At 40.6% G+C, this 17,690-nt stretch overlaps 1 protein-coding gene across 7 annotated transcripts in view; it reads left to right on the top strand.

Moving 5' to 3' along the window:
• Positions 1 to 17,690, top strand: part of myripb (myosin VIIA and Rab interacting protein b) — a 94,869-nt gene that overhangs the window by 61,392 nt on the left and 15,787 nt on the right. For all 7 annotated transcript variants that reach the window (XM_044038664.1, XM_044038654.1, XM_044038650.1 and 4 more), the window contains exons 3-4: positions 7,501 to 7,637; positions 17,275 to 17,361. In XM_044038664.1, coding sequence (XP_043894599.1) covers positions 7,501 to 7,637; positions 17,275 to 17,361 — 224 coding nt within the window. The remainder of the gene's footprint in view (positions 1 to 7,500; positions 7,638 to 17,274; positions 17,362 to 17,690) is intronic.

The following is a 17,690-nucleotide window of genomic DNA, read 5'->3' as shown; positions in this document are numbered from 1 at the left end:
CTTTTACTAGCCACACAGAATTTCCCTGATGGAGAAAGACTGCATTACGTCCTCTTACTACAGTTCCCACATTGCTGCACTGCTGCACGCTAACCTGTGCTTCTGTGCATGCTAAACCCCAAAAATGCGATGTCCTGGCTGTGCAGAAGCAGATGAGGCCAGTGTGTGTGTGTGTGTGTGTGTGTGTGTGTGTGTTTTCATTCACTTGTTGTCTCAGCGATCCCAAGTGACCGATATTTGATAGGGTTTTTGAACAGACCTTCCTCAGAAATTGACGTACATGTGACATCTGACCAGCTGTCAGTGGAACCAAAGCGTTGTCCTCGCCTTCAGCTAATTCTCTCAACTGCCAGATTATACTGTTAAGACTTCAAATTTAATTACACTCTATTCTGCACAGAGTGACAGTAAAATTAATATAGATGTTGGCGTTGCACTGCAGGCACATATGAAAAGCAGTCAAAAGATTGGACATGTCAAATTCCAAATTGTTTCATAGGAATTGATGTTTCAATCACTTGAGTTTTGAGTATGGTTGGAGATGTGTTCTACGGTGAAGTGACATTGATAATGATGTTTCCAACAGCCTGACACATCATCAGTTGTGTACATCAACCCTTAATGGGTGTTTTTACCTTTTATTCCCATTGAGGATTATTTTCACTTCATAAACAGCGAAATTGCTCAAAATGAAAACTGAAACGACAACTGCTACTTTCAGCTGCACTTTGAACTGTAGTCTAAACAGCTGCACTTGTATAAATGTACTGCGTATCACCAGGGTGACAGATGAGTCAAATAAAAATGTTGTAAAGTAGCATGTGTCAGGTTGTATGATATCATGTGAGGCAAGTCAGATTGTGCAGATGGCATGGTGAATCATGGATTTGAAGAAAAATACTGTTCTGATCTGCAGTGGTCATGTTAGATGAGTTAAGATCCCATTTGGTCTTGAATCTTGAATTTTTCTTTGATTGCCAAAGCTTCAAATGTGCCGTTGGTTGGCACAACTCATCGTAAGCTTTGACACTGACACGCAACCAAACTCTAATATGCACCTAAGAAGCAAACTCTAGTCCGCCTAAAATTTTAGCTCTCAGGGAGGGGAATACGTTATTCAAAAGTTTCAATTTGTTTCATTAGTGCAGCGTGAATGCAAACTCAGACCGGCTGAAGGTCCCCAAGCAGAGTCAAGCAGACTACTAGGTGTGAAAAAGTCATATTTAATCTCAATTGTCATTGATTAGCTGATACAGTAGATAATTAATAATGGTTGTGAAATGGTGCAACAGTACAGGTCAGACTGTCTGACTCCTAAAACCACTGCTTTAGAAAACCAGACACCGGGGAAGCAGTTTGCAATTCCCTCTATCCATGCTCTGTCTGAGAGCTCTGCGACTCTGTATAACTCATCCGCAGTCTTCCATACTGTGCCACATGAACGCTCATCTGTAACACCCTGGCTGGTGAAGGTCTGAAGAGAGTGCCGTGATAAAAAGGTAGAGAGAAATGGGGTAAAAGACAGAGATGGGAGGAGAAAGTAAAGATGACAGCTTAAGGTCTTGAGATAAAGAGCTGGTAGGAGGGAGAGATAGCGGAGTAAATTGCCTGTCTACTGCCTGGAGCTGTGCTGCTCCTAAATCTGGGCTTTTTACAGATGAAGGTATTAGTGTAGGGAAGGTGGTATAATCTAACAGAAACCCTCACTGTGAACCCGTTGTAGCTATCCAGGTTAAATGTTACAGTGCAAACTTAAACTGCCATGGAACACATGCAGCATGTAAATATGTCTCCAGTCGCAGAGGTCTGTTCATTTAATGACCCTCTGCTCTGTATGGGAGAGTCCGCCAGCTGCTGCGTTATAGAAATAGACGCTCTCTATAGACTGTGGTTGTGCACTGTGAAATGCAGACCATTTGTCTAAATGAGCAGTAACCTGGCTGCTTTAACGTGTATTTAAGTTTGAATGTGATGAAATGACAGCGGAGAGAGGAGAGGGTAGAGTTAGAAAGTCCAGCTAATTACAGGATGACTTCTTGATGTATTCCTTTACTTCTGTCTATCTAAATGTCTATCACAGCAGGCTGGTCATCAATATTCCAGCTGCTTCCTGGAAAAGGTTATGTGCAATTCTGCCGCAGTAAAAAGAGTAACCTCCTGCAAACCAGACGTGGTTTTAAATCACACCGACAGGTTAGGTGGGCTGTGCTCAGGTTTGCTAAAAAATGTCATAAGGCTTTTTAGCAGTTGACCCACAACCTTGTTATTTGTCCTTCAGCCTTTTCTGAATACATATCCGGTGCGTGCATCTCTGTGGTACAGCAGCACAGATGGCATAGCTCAGTGACAGTCTCTGCAATAAATATACAAAACAATGGCTTGGCTATGTCGAGGTTTTTATGCATGCAGTATAATGAAGTTTTGTTTTATTTGCATATTCTCAGCAGGAAGTAAACATTAGGATGTGTCACTCCAGTAGAATGCTCAGACACATCTCAGTGTTCTGCCCTAAAACTAACTTTCACAGCATGCATACAGTAAATTGTCTTTTTTCCCCAACTTCTCCCTCTGGCATAAATGTGCTCAGAAAATGAACAAATACACAATGCAGCCAAAAAAACACACAAAAAGACGTGGAAGCTATTAATTCCTGTTTGTCGTTGGATCTACTTTGAGTACTCATAACAGAAATTAATCACGACTAACATCACATCCCGACTGTGCGCTGGATTTGTTTTTTCAAGGACACATTTAGCGAGCAGTTGAAAATATTTGTGTAACTGATGCCAGTGTAGAATATTGATAAAGGAAAGCATACAGTATTACAATAAATGACGCTTGAGGAGAATTTTTAGCTGCTCTGACCTGTGACTGCCCTTTGGCCCTTTGGCTCGCGAAGATACAAATTTGTATTCAGGGATTTGCAACTTCATGAAGTATCATCAACACTTTTAATGTACTTTTCATAGCCTGAGCGTTTATGAGCCTCACTGGGAACATTTACAAAGCTTTTGTGGTCTACAAAATAAACACAGGGTGTGATTTATTCTCTCTCTCCAGCAACACATGCAAACTCATTTTACACAGCTGGTTATTGATATTGGAGGAATCACGTTCCAACACTTACGAGAAGACATAACCAGCGATAACTGGCCTGCAATCAGCAAGAAATAATATACACACAAACATGCAGTAGATTGTTCCAGGTTAAGAAATAGCTGATGGTTTTGAGACACATCGTTTCTCCTGCATATTTATCGTCTTTCCTGCATGTACAGTACATACTATGCCGATGCTGGGTGTTTCACTTGTGTTGCATCAAACTCAGAGCCGCTGCTCCATCTAAAGGCCTGCTCCTGGCATCCGAGAGACCGAACGACTGCACTCGTTCTCATCAGCACGCCATGTCGTGATAATAATCAGAATAATACCGCGCATGTTTTGTTAGCTAATTGTTTTCTTTTAACTAATACTTTAAAGTTACCAGATAAGCCTTTAGGCTCCAGCTGAAGCCTTAATTTTTCATGAAATAGATATTTGTTCAGTGCAACTTCGATTCAACTTCTCCAGCCTCTTAATTAAGACTTGAGGGTTGTAACATCAGGTACTTTGTTCTCACCCTGCGGCTGTGATCAATGAAAACTTTTTTTTTGCCTTATTCGACTTACTAGAGCAGTCACTCTGCAGGTCTTTAGAAGTGAAAAGAGTCTATTTGATCCTCTGCTCGTCAGCCCCCACCTCTCTTTCTTCTCCCTTTTTTCTCTCCTGTCGTGTTTTTACAGCAGCATCAACAGAAGCTCAACCAATTCATCAGCAAGTTCAGAAAGAAGTATATGATAATATGTCTTCCTGTCAAGGGAGGTGGACATTCAGCGGAGGCAGGAACAGTTTTGTGCAGTCCTTCAACATATTCCTCTACGATCAACATATTTTATTTAGACCTCGTTTAGATGTGCAAATGTGTCCTCTGAAGTGCAGAGAGCAAACGGTTTGGAGAGAAGAGAAGAGGATAATTAGGGAGGAGTTGGTCCTGAAGCCTGCATGCAGAGCTGAGCGATAAGGCAAGTGAGGAGATGAAGGAGAAGTGGATAGATCCAGTGTCAGGAGACCATCCCCAGGAATCCCTCCTTCTTATTCATGCAGCAGCCGAACATCAGGGAATCTCCCAGCCTCATTATGAAATGTGTACTTGCCCAAGTCCACACAGCTTTTGCTTGAAAGCCTGTGCTTATCCGCTCGACTCTCCTCCCTTCTTCTCTCTTTTTAGATCAGATCACTCTAGGGAAGCATTGTCATGCTTCATTCATCATTATGCCTCTCCCACTGTCCTTAATCCCACTCCGTTTTTAGTTTTTCTGGGAGGGAAAGCTCGGCTAATTTCAGACCATTTGTGTGTGTGTTCGACAATAAGGGAAGCAGTGAAGTTTGTGTTGACTCTTTTGTTTCTGGTTGACAGGCAGTATGAGAGCATCACAGCGGTATAAACTAAGCTCATTAAAAATGCACTTAACGTGAGCATGTGCTGTGCGTACTGGTACTATAAATAGGCTTGTCAATTAAGCATGACTATACCAGACGGTAATTCTCCAATCATAGCTTAGCAACCGTAACTAGGCACAGCATGCCGACAAAGCGTTAAAGAAGCATGGGGCTGCAGTGATTTTCTAATTTAACATTTAATAATATTTTGTTTATTATATGTTCTCACCTAAATTGCAAGTGTTAGTGTTAGCATATCTGGCTAACTGGCCCATAACGGTGTTTCTCAAACTTACTTACTAAAATACGGGGATGCACTTCTAAAGATGACAATTGATCTGACCCAGTAAAAAACACAATTGCAACAAGAGCAATTTTGTTTATAATGTAACATTATTACTCTTTTTACTGCCAATTTCTGTAAAACCTCATATTGTTTTAAGCACACCAGATCACACCCACCTCCTGTCGTCCTTCAGCATTTGGAACAGATACATTTCTATTTTAATGTTGTGCAAATCTTGTAGTCTTCTTATTTTAAGTTTATTTTTTTAGCCCTGTATGTAGAGCAACTTATGACACTTTTCCACTATACTGTTCTAGTACGACTAGTTTTACCTCCTCAGTGTGGACGGGGTCGTCATAGCAAGGCTGCACAAAACATCCATGATGTTGATTTATATGCGACACACACAAACACAAAGTAGTGCGGGAAGCAGTTATTTTCGGTGTACTGACTCTTGTCTTGACTTAGAATCAGTTCATTAAAAAGATTAGTTCAGCACTTTCTTTCTTTTTCTTTTAACTGATCTACACTTCTGCATTGTTCGGTTTGATTCTCATGACTCTTCCAGTGACAACGTTCTCTGACCCATCAGTGACCGGCAGTCTGTCGACGTCACACTTTAGTGTCGGCTCAGCTCGCTTGAAACCTTATCAGAGCAGCAGGTACCACATACTATCCATAATGGAAAAGCAAGTGTTCAAGCCGAGTTGTAGTGGAACTGTGTTGGAAAAAGCCCTCTCTCACTAAAACTCCCTTGTGACTGGTCAGATTCTCCTGTCACAGACCATTTCCCCAAGGCTATAAATGGAAGCAAGAGAAGGTCGAGTTCTCAGATTACTTGATTTACATTATCCTGAAAGGTTTAATCTGGAAATATTGATCAAAATGCCAAAACGACTGTGTGTTACCGACTCCACGAACTACAGTGGCATATGCGTTGTGTCCCTGTTGTGGTTGTGTTGCAAACATTCCACAGTCATTTTAAAAGGGAAATAAAATGCCATGCAGAGTAACCTCTTCTTCACTGTTTGTCTTTGTGGCTTGAGCTCATTTTTAGAACAAATTTGACATTTTGTGTATTTATGCCTTCCTTACATGTTGTCTCCTCAAAGCTTCATTGCTCTTCCTGATTCATTGTTGCACTCCCCCCCGAGCCGAGTGGGAAATAAAATGGGCCAGACTTCTTCACTGGTGCCTGGCAGCCACCATTAGAGTGACTAGGTTGACCCGTGGCATAAAACTAAGAAGGTTAGGCCCATTGAGCAGGCCAGCTGATAGTAGCAGAGGACAATAAATCTGCTGAGAAAGTGTGGCAGCCGATGCAGCCTCAGGGACACTTAGAATCCCTTTATTATCAGGGCTATTTTCACCCTCTTACTTCAATAGCCTGTCTTTTCACTGAGCAGAGGCATTAACATGCACACACACACTCTGTCATATGACGTGTGTGTGCGATTAGTTTCTCGCTTTGACATGTTGTACGTGGCGTGGAGTTTTGTTATGAATGACCCTCAGCTCTTAGACTCCTCTCTATAAGTATGATAAAATAGTTACGTTGGGCAATGACACTTTTAACCAAAGAGAGGCAAATGATCCATTTGTTGGAAATTACTGTCAGTTGTGGATTTATACATATTTGTTCTATAATGTGTTTACAGCAGCAGTAATTATACATATTTTATGCTCAGGAACTTTACCATTAGCTCCAGAGACGAGCCGTTTTAATGGCACTCCAGAGGAACACGGACTGTGTGTCTGATGTGTGAGCTCAGATGAAGTGAGAATGGGGTTCATTTTTGTGTTGTATCCCATCTATGAAAACATAAAGCATGTGCTTTTAAGTAAAACACCTCCTATGTGCGCTGATTTGAACCAAACTTGAAATGTTTTTTTTGTGTCTTATACACCCTTGAAGTCTGGATACATTTTTGAAGAAAGAAAACCAGTCTATCTATCTATCTATCTATCTATCTATCTATCTGTCTATCTATCTGTCTATCTATCTGTCTATCTAGCTATCTATCTATCTATCTATCTATCTATCTATCTATCTATGTAATATTTGCAAATGCACACTTAAAATATGAAACATTTAAATGTCCCACACATTCTCCTTAATAATATAAATGCAATATGACTATTGTCAGTGTATAAACAACATGTTTGTGTTGACTAATGTGAACGACTGAAAAAAACAAAAAAAAGGGCAGACTAAACACATAGATGGCAGCGTTTCAAGCAATCTGACATAACACTGCTGCAGAGAGAGCATGTATTATTTAATGCTTTCCGTACGTCTCTCTCTCTCTCTGTTGTGAATATCTGCTTAGTTACTGTATAGAATCATCTGTACTGTGTTGATAAATGACATTCAAGCAGCCTAGGGGAGAAGAAATGAGTGGAAAAGCCCTGGAAGTATGTAGCATCACATTAGAAAAGTTGTCATACATTCAACACAAAACACAAACCTCCATTTAAAATAACATGTTGTCACTGTGCTGCCCGACACATCAGAAAGGCTTTATTCTTTCTTAAATGAATGAAAAACTCAGTGAGGTCTGGTTACATTTAAAATACGCTGAGCAAATTCTAATCAAAGACTTGAATTTGAATTTAAAATCCTGTTTTGATTCTGCCAGTGACTTTGCCATCTGTTCTTTTTGCCTTAATGTTGTTGTTTTTCCCTCTTTCCCTCCTCCCTCCTTGCCTCCTTCCCTCCTTGTTTTTGACTGCAGGATTTTGAGAACACAGTCCCTCGAATGGTATTACAACAACGTGAAGAGTCGATTCAAGAGGTTTGGCAGTGCCAAGGTTTTGAAGACTCTGTACAGAAAGCACATTATCGAGAGAGGTGTGCTGTCTGATCTCCCAGGTAATGTTTCTTTAAATCAGCCACAAACTACATTTGTGTCATGTTTTTGCTGTTTTTTTTTTGTTTGTTTTTTTTGTTAATGATGCATCTCTTGGCAATATTGTGTCATTTGGTGATTAAAGCGAGACACATAATATTAATCTCCCTCCACTTACAACTAAAATGGCCTCTCTTGAGAATTTTTTTTTTTTCAACCGAGTGAAATCACAGACAAGCTCACTTGATTGTTCATTAGTTTGCTTTGTTAAATGATTGGTCACTTTGTTTCACACATCATGTTCTTTTGAAATTAATTACTTTTTCCTTTGAAGCGAAGAGGGTTTTTTTCCCCACATACACTCTTCTCAAAGGCTAAGCTCAGTGTGGGTGATGTTGGTTTTAATTGATTTTAACACAACTATATATATATATATATATATATATATATATACACATATATATAATTGATTTTAACACAACTATGTATATATATATATATATATATATACATATATATTTACTGCGATGGGTGTGCCGTATGCAAAATTTATCACATTATAATGTTACTATTTTGCGTTGTTTACTTCAGTCTCAGCCCCCAAATTTTGAAAAGCAAAGGCTTTGGCTATGCTACTGTCAGGAGGTTGAATCCATGTTGCAGTGGAAGTTATTAATCTCTGGCAAAAATAGAGAAGAAATGATCATATTCATCTGGGTCGTAAGTTCCCACTGATGACGATCGGAGCCAAAGCCAATAAAATCATGCATTGTAGAGGCTGCTACCTGACAGTAAATGCCAGTTTAATACATTTCTACTGGTGAAATACTTGTTTAAAGTTGGAATATTGCTTTAACCTGGCAGCAGCATACAGTGCTGCTGTGGCTCACGACAGAGGGAATAAGTGAGTTCAGATTTAAGGATGATATTGAGATGAGGGGATGATTAGGAAAATGGCCAAGTCACGTAATTGGAGAAGAGGGATATATATGTATATATTATGTATATAAAATCCCACCCCTAATAAAACTTTGGTTTATTTCGATTAACCTGGCCTAATGACACAGTGTGAGAGGAAATCAATTCTGCAGCAATTGTTTGTTTGTTTTTAACTGAAAACAAAGAATAAAAGGTTTTTAAAAAAAGTCAGGTAAAACTGCACACACACACACATATATACTATAAGTATAGAGTGCATCAAATGCTATAGCAGATGTTTATCGGTTTGCAGTATGAATCACGTGTAGTTTGCAGTGTTTGAAAGCCAAACTTTTGATTTTCCCATCAACTGGCATTTTTTGGCATTTTTTGACATTTCGCAATTCCCCGTGGTGCAAGCTTTTCTTGGACAAACATGATTTTTGTTGTGACTGAAGCGTCTAATATTTCCTTCCCACTCATTCTCTATTCTTCTCCTCTCCTTTCTCCTCTATCATCTGTGGAGGAGGAAGAGGAGGAGGAGGAGGAGGGGGGGATTTTGTGAACTGGCTGCTGGTCCTCTGGCTCACATGAGCTCAGCAGATTAGACCAGTTCCAATTCCCAAATCACTGCTCCCTGGCATGCTGACCTGCCATGTGACTATAGTGTGATTTGTGTGTAAGGCCTGTGTATCTGGATATGGAAGCTTCTGTCAGATATTTTGGTTTTTGCTCAGGAAAAACCTCAGATTTATGAGCTGAGAAAGACATTGTGTAGAGTAATGTAATTTTTAGTTCTTTCATCCTTCAACTATGTTATGTTATAAATGGATTACACCGAAAAATAATTGTTGCTTTATTATATGTCTTACACTTTCATGCTTCTTATTCAGCAATTTTGACTTTTGTGCTTTCGCTTAATAGAATATATTTGGCATTTTATTTCAGAGAGTAAATTAAATTAGATAGTGTTGTCACTCTTTATGTTGCGCCATCTCACTTGATCTACTTTCCTTTATGATAAAGAGCTTTTATTTTGTAGCCCAAAAACTCCTTGGAATTTTAATATGCATCTCCATTCTTCATTGATTCAAAAAAAAAAATGTATCTACAGAAATTTCAAGCATTCTCATAAACCAGTTCCCATAAATGTGAAATACAGTCTCTCTTTACACACGTGCTTGTAAAGAATGTTTATATTTTTTATTTATCACCAAGAGGCCACGGAATCAGCTCTATATGAGTGTGAAATGGCAGCTAACATGACAAGTCACATACGTGACTGTTTTACATCGATCACATCCCCAGAGAGAAAGTGTGACCTTCAGGAAGACAATGTGCAGTGAGCCATTTGCACATGTCCATCGTCCTTAGTGGAACGAAATGTTCCTGTGTGACCTGCTACAAATATCATACCGTCTGCTGTGTGTGTGCAACAAATGGAAGTGAGAGTGTAGCTCTGCATGATAGCTGTGGCCCCCACATTTAACCTGGATGAAGCGGTGGTAGGGCCACACGGTTGGTGTAGAGGTTAGCACTCTTGCCTTTGCAGCAGGAAGACTCAGGTTTGAGACCCGGTTGGAGCAAGGGCCTTTCTGCAAGAGTGGATGGTTGTTCATCTCTATGTGGCCCTGGGATCACGAACTGTCCAGGGTGTACCCCGCCTATCGCTGTCAGCACCCCCCACGACCTTCATGTGGACAATAAAGTGGTAGAAAATGGATGGATAGAAGTATATATACATACATATATATATATATATATATATACATATACATATATGTATATATCCCTTTGCTTTTTGGAGCATTTTTTTCACAACTAGAGTGAGAGGAGAGCAGATGTTGCAGATGCCGAGGACAGATTCATGTGTGAAATCAGTGATCGTGCCTTGGACGGCAGAAGAGCAAACAATAAACTTACGTCAAAGGAGAAAACACTTATTTTAAGTGAAATAAGCAGATGTCTCACAGATTATTATTAAATTGAATTGACAGATCGATATAAATATAGGTTCCCTTGGGGCAATGAGTGCGGAATAGCTTGACATTTGCTTTTTTTCGCAGAGAGTGAAGTGAAAAGATTTATACCACTCTAATGTCCGTGTGGTGGTAAATATGAAAGTTCATTGAGTCGTCATTCAGCTTAGCTTCGCACCAACAAACAGTTCATAACACTGCATGTTTTACACATGTTATTGGACTCTCGAGGACAGGCATGTCCAGTCTGGCCCGATGGTCAGATTTCGTGTGAAATTAAATTTCTTCACTCCTGCGTGGCTTGGACTTGTAATTGTAGCATTGAAAATACAATAAAGCAGTGCATTTGTTACTTAAATCATTGCATTTTGTGGATAAAAACTTTTAAACTTTGTGGCTACTTCTGAGATCATAACAAGATGTATATCCTGGCCTTATCCATGTTAAACCAAGGTGTAAAGAGGATACATCTGAGCATGTGCTCGACTCGTCTCATGGTGATACAGAACTCCAGAAGTCAAGAAATAATCTGGCAGAAAACCTCGATCAGGCATCTGTTTTTGTGGTTATTAGCTAACTAAACTATCCAGTTATACTAACTAAATGATCCACATATGATCAGATCTCACTATTGCAGAGTTTATCTGAGGACGTTCATTAATGATTCACAACATGCCTGTGGGAAGCTCCCTGCCCGTCCAGTCCTTGACCCTCGTGCACACTATTCTCTGGTCTGAGAATTGAGAGAAGCAGCGCAGCAAAGATGTGAAGTGTTTTGAAGCTTTTTTTTCCACTGCTGTCCTTTCTGTGTCAAATGAAAAGTTCACGTCCTTGTGTGCGAGTCTGCATTATACGTCTGACATTAATATTCATAGAAACACCTTCAGCGACACCAGTGTGTGACCAAGAAATCAGTGAAAAACCTGGAGATTTATACGTGTAAAAAGACTTTATTATTTTTATTACATTATTGATTTTGTATGCTGTGTATGTCGGATGGAGCTGCAGTAAATTATGGTCTCAGTCAGTATGCAAATTACAAAAGATGAGCTAATGCACCCACCTAAAATAAAGTGATTATACATTTGCTTTAGACTTCACAGTCATTTTAGCTTTAAAATAAAAGGGTGGGCAGATTATTGTTGTCTCATGAAATGGTTATTTGGATTTTTGTGTGCGTTAATCCAGGGTGAACTAAACAAACACTGTTATGAAAAGCTGGCACTTTATAAAGGGGATCATTGTTCAGTGTTATTTCGAGGGTTGTTTCTCCAGTGATTGCTTTTCTGCGGTTCGCTTTTGAAAATCCAAGTTCAGTTTTTTCAATTTTATTTTTTATAGCTATGCGAGACAATAATTTGTATTTCATTTAGAAGAGCCAAATTCAGACAATAAATCTCCAATTTAATTAAATTGTTCAAGTGTAGTGAAATATTTTCACGCCTGTCAGTTGCAGCAAAGCTAAATTAATACAATGCTTTTATGACTGGGACCAGTATTCTTGCAAAATAGTGGATACAATAGTAAAATCGAAAAGGAAGTGAAGAAAATTACACTTTTTAAGCAGAGTGACTGAGCTGGTGTTAATATTTGTAGTTAAAAAACAGTTTCTACCTTCAACACTAACCGGGTTAAATGTGCTTATTGTTGTCGGTGTATAAACAACACAAACAGTGACCTATGAAATCACAGGATTCAGTCCATGCCACTGAATTGATGTGACCTTTCATGGACCTTTTTATACACATTTCAGGCTTTTCATAGCATAAACCTCTGTATTTATGGCCCCCATTGTTTATTCACGGGTGTGTTGTCACATTTGGGCTGATCTATGTCTATGTGCTATCTGAGCTGAGAGCTTAAAGGTGACTCAGGGTACAGTGCTGTGTTTGGAGGGCAGGCATGTTAACCGGAATCCGTCATAAGGCTAACGAAGGGCCCACAGTGTTGTCAAGGACACAGCTGGTCCTGTGCGATGCTGACACACTCGCACATTATGTGCACTTTCACGGATATGGGAGGACACGGGACAAACTCTGGCAGCTGTTCAATTCTTTGACTTTAGGGCTGAACAATTAATTGCAATTAAAGTCATTAAATTGTTTCCATTGTGTAGAAATTAGGAGCATCAAAGAACATATTGGATACAATATATAAAATGATGTTGGTGTTCAGCTCAATGTTGTTGTGTTTTTAGTCCCCTTCCATGTCGTCTGCCATGTTGTGCAGGGATTGTACAGTTGGTTGCAATATAAATCTCCACCCTTAGATGCCACTAAACCCTACATACTGGTCCTGTTTCTGTTTTTAAGTCTGTTCCACAGTGATTAATAAACTCAAACTTTAAAATAATGATATTGCAAATCAAATAGTAATCGCCATACTGGTTCAAAAAGCATTTCAGTCTGATATTTCACCCAAATTGTGCAGCCCTGCTTTCCAGTTTAGAACCGCAATCAGATTTTTAGCTCCATCATCTTCCACCACTCAAGTACGTACACAAAATCATAAAATGTTCTGATGTTTTGTCCAAAAAGAGGCACAGTCAGTATGGGGAATAATTTGAGTGAAATAAATAGAATGTCTTGAGCAAAAGAAAAGAAGAGAGACAGAGTGGATAAATAAATAATCCTGTAAAGCTCCACTTAGTAGAAATGTTCCTGAAGTGCCAGCAGCAGCAGCAGGAGAAGGAAGACAAAGTAGAGTCCAGACGGTTTCCTTTCAATTACAGTGAAGCATCTGGCAGCACAAACAGTCTCATAATAAACAACGTCCTCAGAACAACGGCTAAACCGACAGGATGTCTGTTTGCATCACGACAGGCTGGGAGGAAAGTCAACAAACTAGCTCCCAGTTCATTTGTCTCTTTAATTTTGGAAGATAAAGGTTTTACTCAACTGTTGCCTCATAAAAGTGAAATATAAGACACAGTTGGCTTACGACAGAACAGTTGTCCTTTAAAATGAATTATCTATGGTCAGGGTGAAGTAGTCTAAGGTGTATGTTTTGTGTGCATGACAAAAGTTTCAACGAAGAGCAGCATGCCAATTAGCACAAGTTTTTAGTGTTTTTCTAAAAACTAGCCCTATACCTGACTTTAAAGGGTTGTTATGCAGGAGACTGCTGCAGGGAAGGACCAACAACAAGACCGACAATGTCTGAAATCTCAATTATTTCAGTTGCACTGATAACAAGGAAAAGACATACCCCTTGGTCACCATGGTGATATCGAACAATGTCTTCCTCTTCTCCTCCGAGAGGCAATAATGGCAAAGGTGAGACACAGCGAGAATATACTGAAGTTGTACATGAGGATGAATGAACTTGAATGACACACACACACACACACTGGCCTTTCATCTGTAGTGACGATGCAGCTGTGCCATTCAGGGCCCGCAAATGGAAGTGTATCATTCTGTTATGTCTCACGAGTCACTGTATCGTAGCTGCCGTGTATGACAGGTCCCATGACTCATGTATGTCAGGGTCTTGAGCAGAAGCCGTGGACGAAAACACTGACGAGAAAAAAAAAACAATGATGGGGTTTCTGTTTTTCCTGTCACTTTTGACATTCACTATCCCGCTTACAGCATCTAGTGGGCATTTGTTGTCATGCTCTAGAATGGTTCAGGTCCTATCTGACAGATAAAACTATGTGTGTAAGGCTTGCTGGTTGTGAATCCTTCTCTGCTTCCCTGTCATGTGGGGTCCCACAAGGCTCAATTTTAGGGTCCCTGCTTCCTTTGGGTTACATTCGGTATCTTCTTTCACAGTCAGATTTATGTACTCTTAAAGCAATTTCATTGGACCATCAAATCGGTGCAATATTGAGGTCCAGCTTTTTCCATTTAAGACAGTTGGAACAGGTAGAACATATCCTTTCAAAGCAGCACTTTCAGACAATAATCCATGCCTTTATTATGTCTCAGCTGGATTACTGCAATGCACTTTATTTTAGAGTCTGCCAGTCTTCCCCCTCACATCTCTAGCTTGTTCAGAATGCTGCTGCTGCGGGTCTTTTAACTGGAGCACGTAAAAAAGGACACATAACACCTTTAATTGATTACAGAGAGATTCCTAAACCCCTGGTATATAAGCAGTGCTGAGCTGGTGCTGATGTGGGATGATTTATCATGAGAATGTAAAACTGTAAAATTATCAATATCACAAGATAAGACACTGCAATTATTTGTTTCAGATTACATTTGTGACAGAGCGGCACTGACTGGCCTTAAAAGTCCCGCTCTTCAGATCTGAATATGTGTTTTGTTTGATTCCAGTATAGGAGGAAATTGTAAAAATGATAAGTTACGCCAATTTTTTATTGTATCAGAATTGCAATATCTGTCAAGATTATTGATATTTTTAAATGCATCTCTAGTATCATCTTCTGTATGTGTGGGTACTGTCATACCTGCCCACCTGTCAGTCTATGTCTGTGAAGCAGCTCCCTTTCCCTGACAACAGCCCTTTTGTGTCTCCATTGTCCTGAGCTGTTGCAGGTTATTTCACCGTCTATTGTCCTCTTCCTCACTGCCAGCAACCATAATTCAGCTCTAACCAAGCGAGAACCCCACAGCTCTGTTGAACACTGCTTCAGTTAGAGTTAGACAATCCTGTAAGTGATGATGCGAACAGAGAGCATAATGGTTTGGAGACTTGTACCACGCTGTGGCTGGGAGGACTGGGCCTGTAAATGGGACGTTAAAACCAGTGCACACTGCTCAAAGTGGACACATGAGGTGCTGCTCCCGTTGAGGCCATTGTAACCTGCAGTTAGATATGTAGAAAACACGTCAAACGTTGTCTTTTCTGCTTGATATTACTGCATGTCACTGCATGTCACAGTGAAGTAACGGAAGAGTTTGAGATTGCTTGCTTGCAGGCTTGGCACTAAAACGCCACAAGAGCTGTGACAAACAGCCCTTAATGTTGCAGAGAAGCTGAAATTGTATTGCATATCTCATCTGACACCTGGCTGTCTTCCTGCTCCTGTCAAGGGAAAAAAGGAAAGTATTTGAGTTGATATATTTGTTTGTCTGGATTTGAGTTTTAATGGCTTAGACTTTGAAAAAACCCTCCTTGAAACAATTTGTGTTTGCAAATCTGCATCCAATAGTAACATTGTGGTGTAGCAGAGAAAGGGCAGTGTAATGGCAGTTTCTCAGTTGCATTTCGCCATGGCAGAGGCCAGTGAGTGGTTGTGGCTTTCCCCAGTCCACTGGGATGGTTCTGTTGTTTCTGTTTATTTAACCAGAGTCTACAGCCTGTCCAGCAGGATCAGCAACAGGACACTGTTGAGTAGATTAATTATGGAGCCGATGAGACGAGCCAAGGATGGAAGTCAGAGAGTTTGGTTGTGCTTGTGTTTCGTCTGGGACAGGGACCAAAGCACTGGAGCGAGGCCGAGGTGTGGGCTGGGTTTTGTTTTGACTCCGGTTAGTGAATGGAAATGAGGTGAAGTGCGGACCAGAGGTGGAAATTGAGACAAGGTGCTCTTGTGTTTTGTCTGGATCACGGACTGTACATGTCGGGTGCCTCCTGAAACCATGCGAAATGGAAGTGAGAATATATAAAGGGGTCACTCCACTGTTTGCAAAAGGGAAATCACTTACTCCACTTACTACCATTTTATCCCTCACATGATGGTTTCATGTCATGACATAGGGTGAAAGGCAGAGTACACCATGGACAGGTTGCCAATCCAACACAGAGCCACATAGAGACAGACAACCATGTACTCTCACACTCTCGGACCTACGGCCAATTAAGAGTGTCCAATTTGCCTAATCCCTAAATCTGCATGTTTTTTGGACTGTGGGAGGAAACCCAGAGAAAAGTGGGGAGAATATGCAAACTCCACGACAGTACAAAAATGAATCAATTCTTCGTCAATAGAGGCAAAGCATGGCACATATGAGTGAAAGCTAGTGTGACTGACGGGGTGCATAGGTTCCTGGTTGTAGGTGACGCCTCTGAACTCACTGTTGCAGAATATAGCACACATGGCACTAGCCAGATTGCAAAGTATGACAATGCTGTGCTATGACCAGGGGATAAGAAAAAAGGGTCAGTCAGAGGACTTGCCTCTCTCTTCCATTAGCTTTATATTCTGCCTCAGTAGACTTGCAAATCCCTCTCCTGTGCTCCCTGACAGTTTGTCTTCTTAATAAGCTGCATGGCCACATCCACCCTCTTCATTTTTACAGCCGGACTGATGAGAAAGCCACAATAAATGGGGAATCGCAGGAGAGGAATCTAACAAGAGTTAATGGGCCTCGACGGGAATATGTAGTTTTTAGAAGGCTGGGATGTCATAACCACTACACACCTTCGCTGGCCTTTCACTGTCTGCTTTGGGCACCACCTGCTGTTAAAGTAGCCTTGTCTGAGAATTGTAATCACTAGAATTTCCATTTTGGGTCACATGGATGTCTCGTTGTTGTTAACGCTAGATTCTGGGTTTTGTTTGGAAGAATATGCACAGAGTATTCAGCCTGAATGAGCTGTGGTGACGCTTGTGTGCTCTGAGACGGAGCTTGTTTTAAGTGCCAGCGAGTGACTTATTTGAAAGGAAAGGGCACTGTTAAATGAATTGTCCTTTTCTTTCAGGTGTCACTTTGTTTTACTTTCATGCACGGAAGGCTCTAAGTAGAAGTAAAGAAACAACAACACAAGATGACGAAATGTAGTCGGGAGTCCATATATATGTCAGTTATCTGAAGGCCGTTATCTGACAGTTTGTTTTATGTTTCTCTCGCAGAAAGCAGCGTTCACGAGGGAAGCACCGGCAACGACAACGATGGCAGCATCTGTGGCAGTGACTCTGCCTTCTACAGACAGAGCGAAGGTGAGAGGGCTGGGTTTTAAAACAGGGGGGCGCGTGGTTTATTTCAGCGACAATCATAAGTGACATTATAGTACTCTGTCGCCCGTTATTATGTTTACAATATTGATTTTCTTTTCACCATTCATCCCTTTTTCCATTTTCCTAAAAGGATGTCTCGTGTTTATTGCCCATTAAATGCTGCTTTTACAAATAGACACCACTCGGTGGAGAGTGTGTGGGGGGAGGTGGGGGGGATCTGTTCTGTGCAGCACAACACTAAAGTTAATGGCAAACACACAGAGGCACCCATTAACATTGAGCACACACTGAAATCCACACACATACACAGA

The sequence above is a fragment of the Solea senegalensis genome, linkage group LG1 (genome assembly GCF_019176455.1).
Source record: "Solea senegalensis isolate Sse05_10M linkage group LG1, IFAPA_SoseM_1, whole genome shotgun sequence".
NCBI classification, from domain to species: domain Eukaryota; kingdom Metazoa; phylum Chordata; class Actinopteri; order Pleuronectiformes; family Soleidae; genus Solea; species Solea senegalensis.
This window is presented reverse-complemented; position numbering and strand designations above follow the sequence as displayed.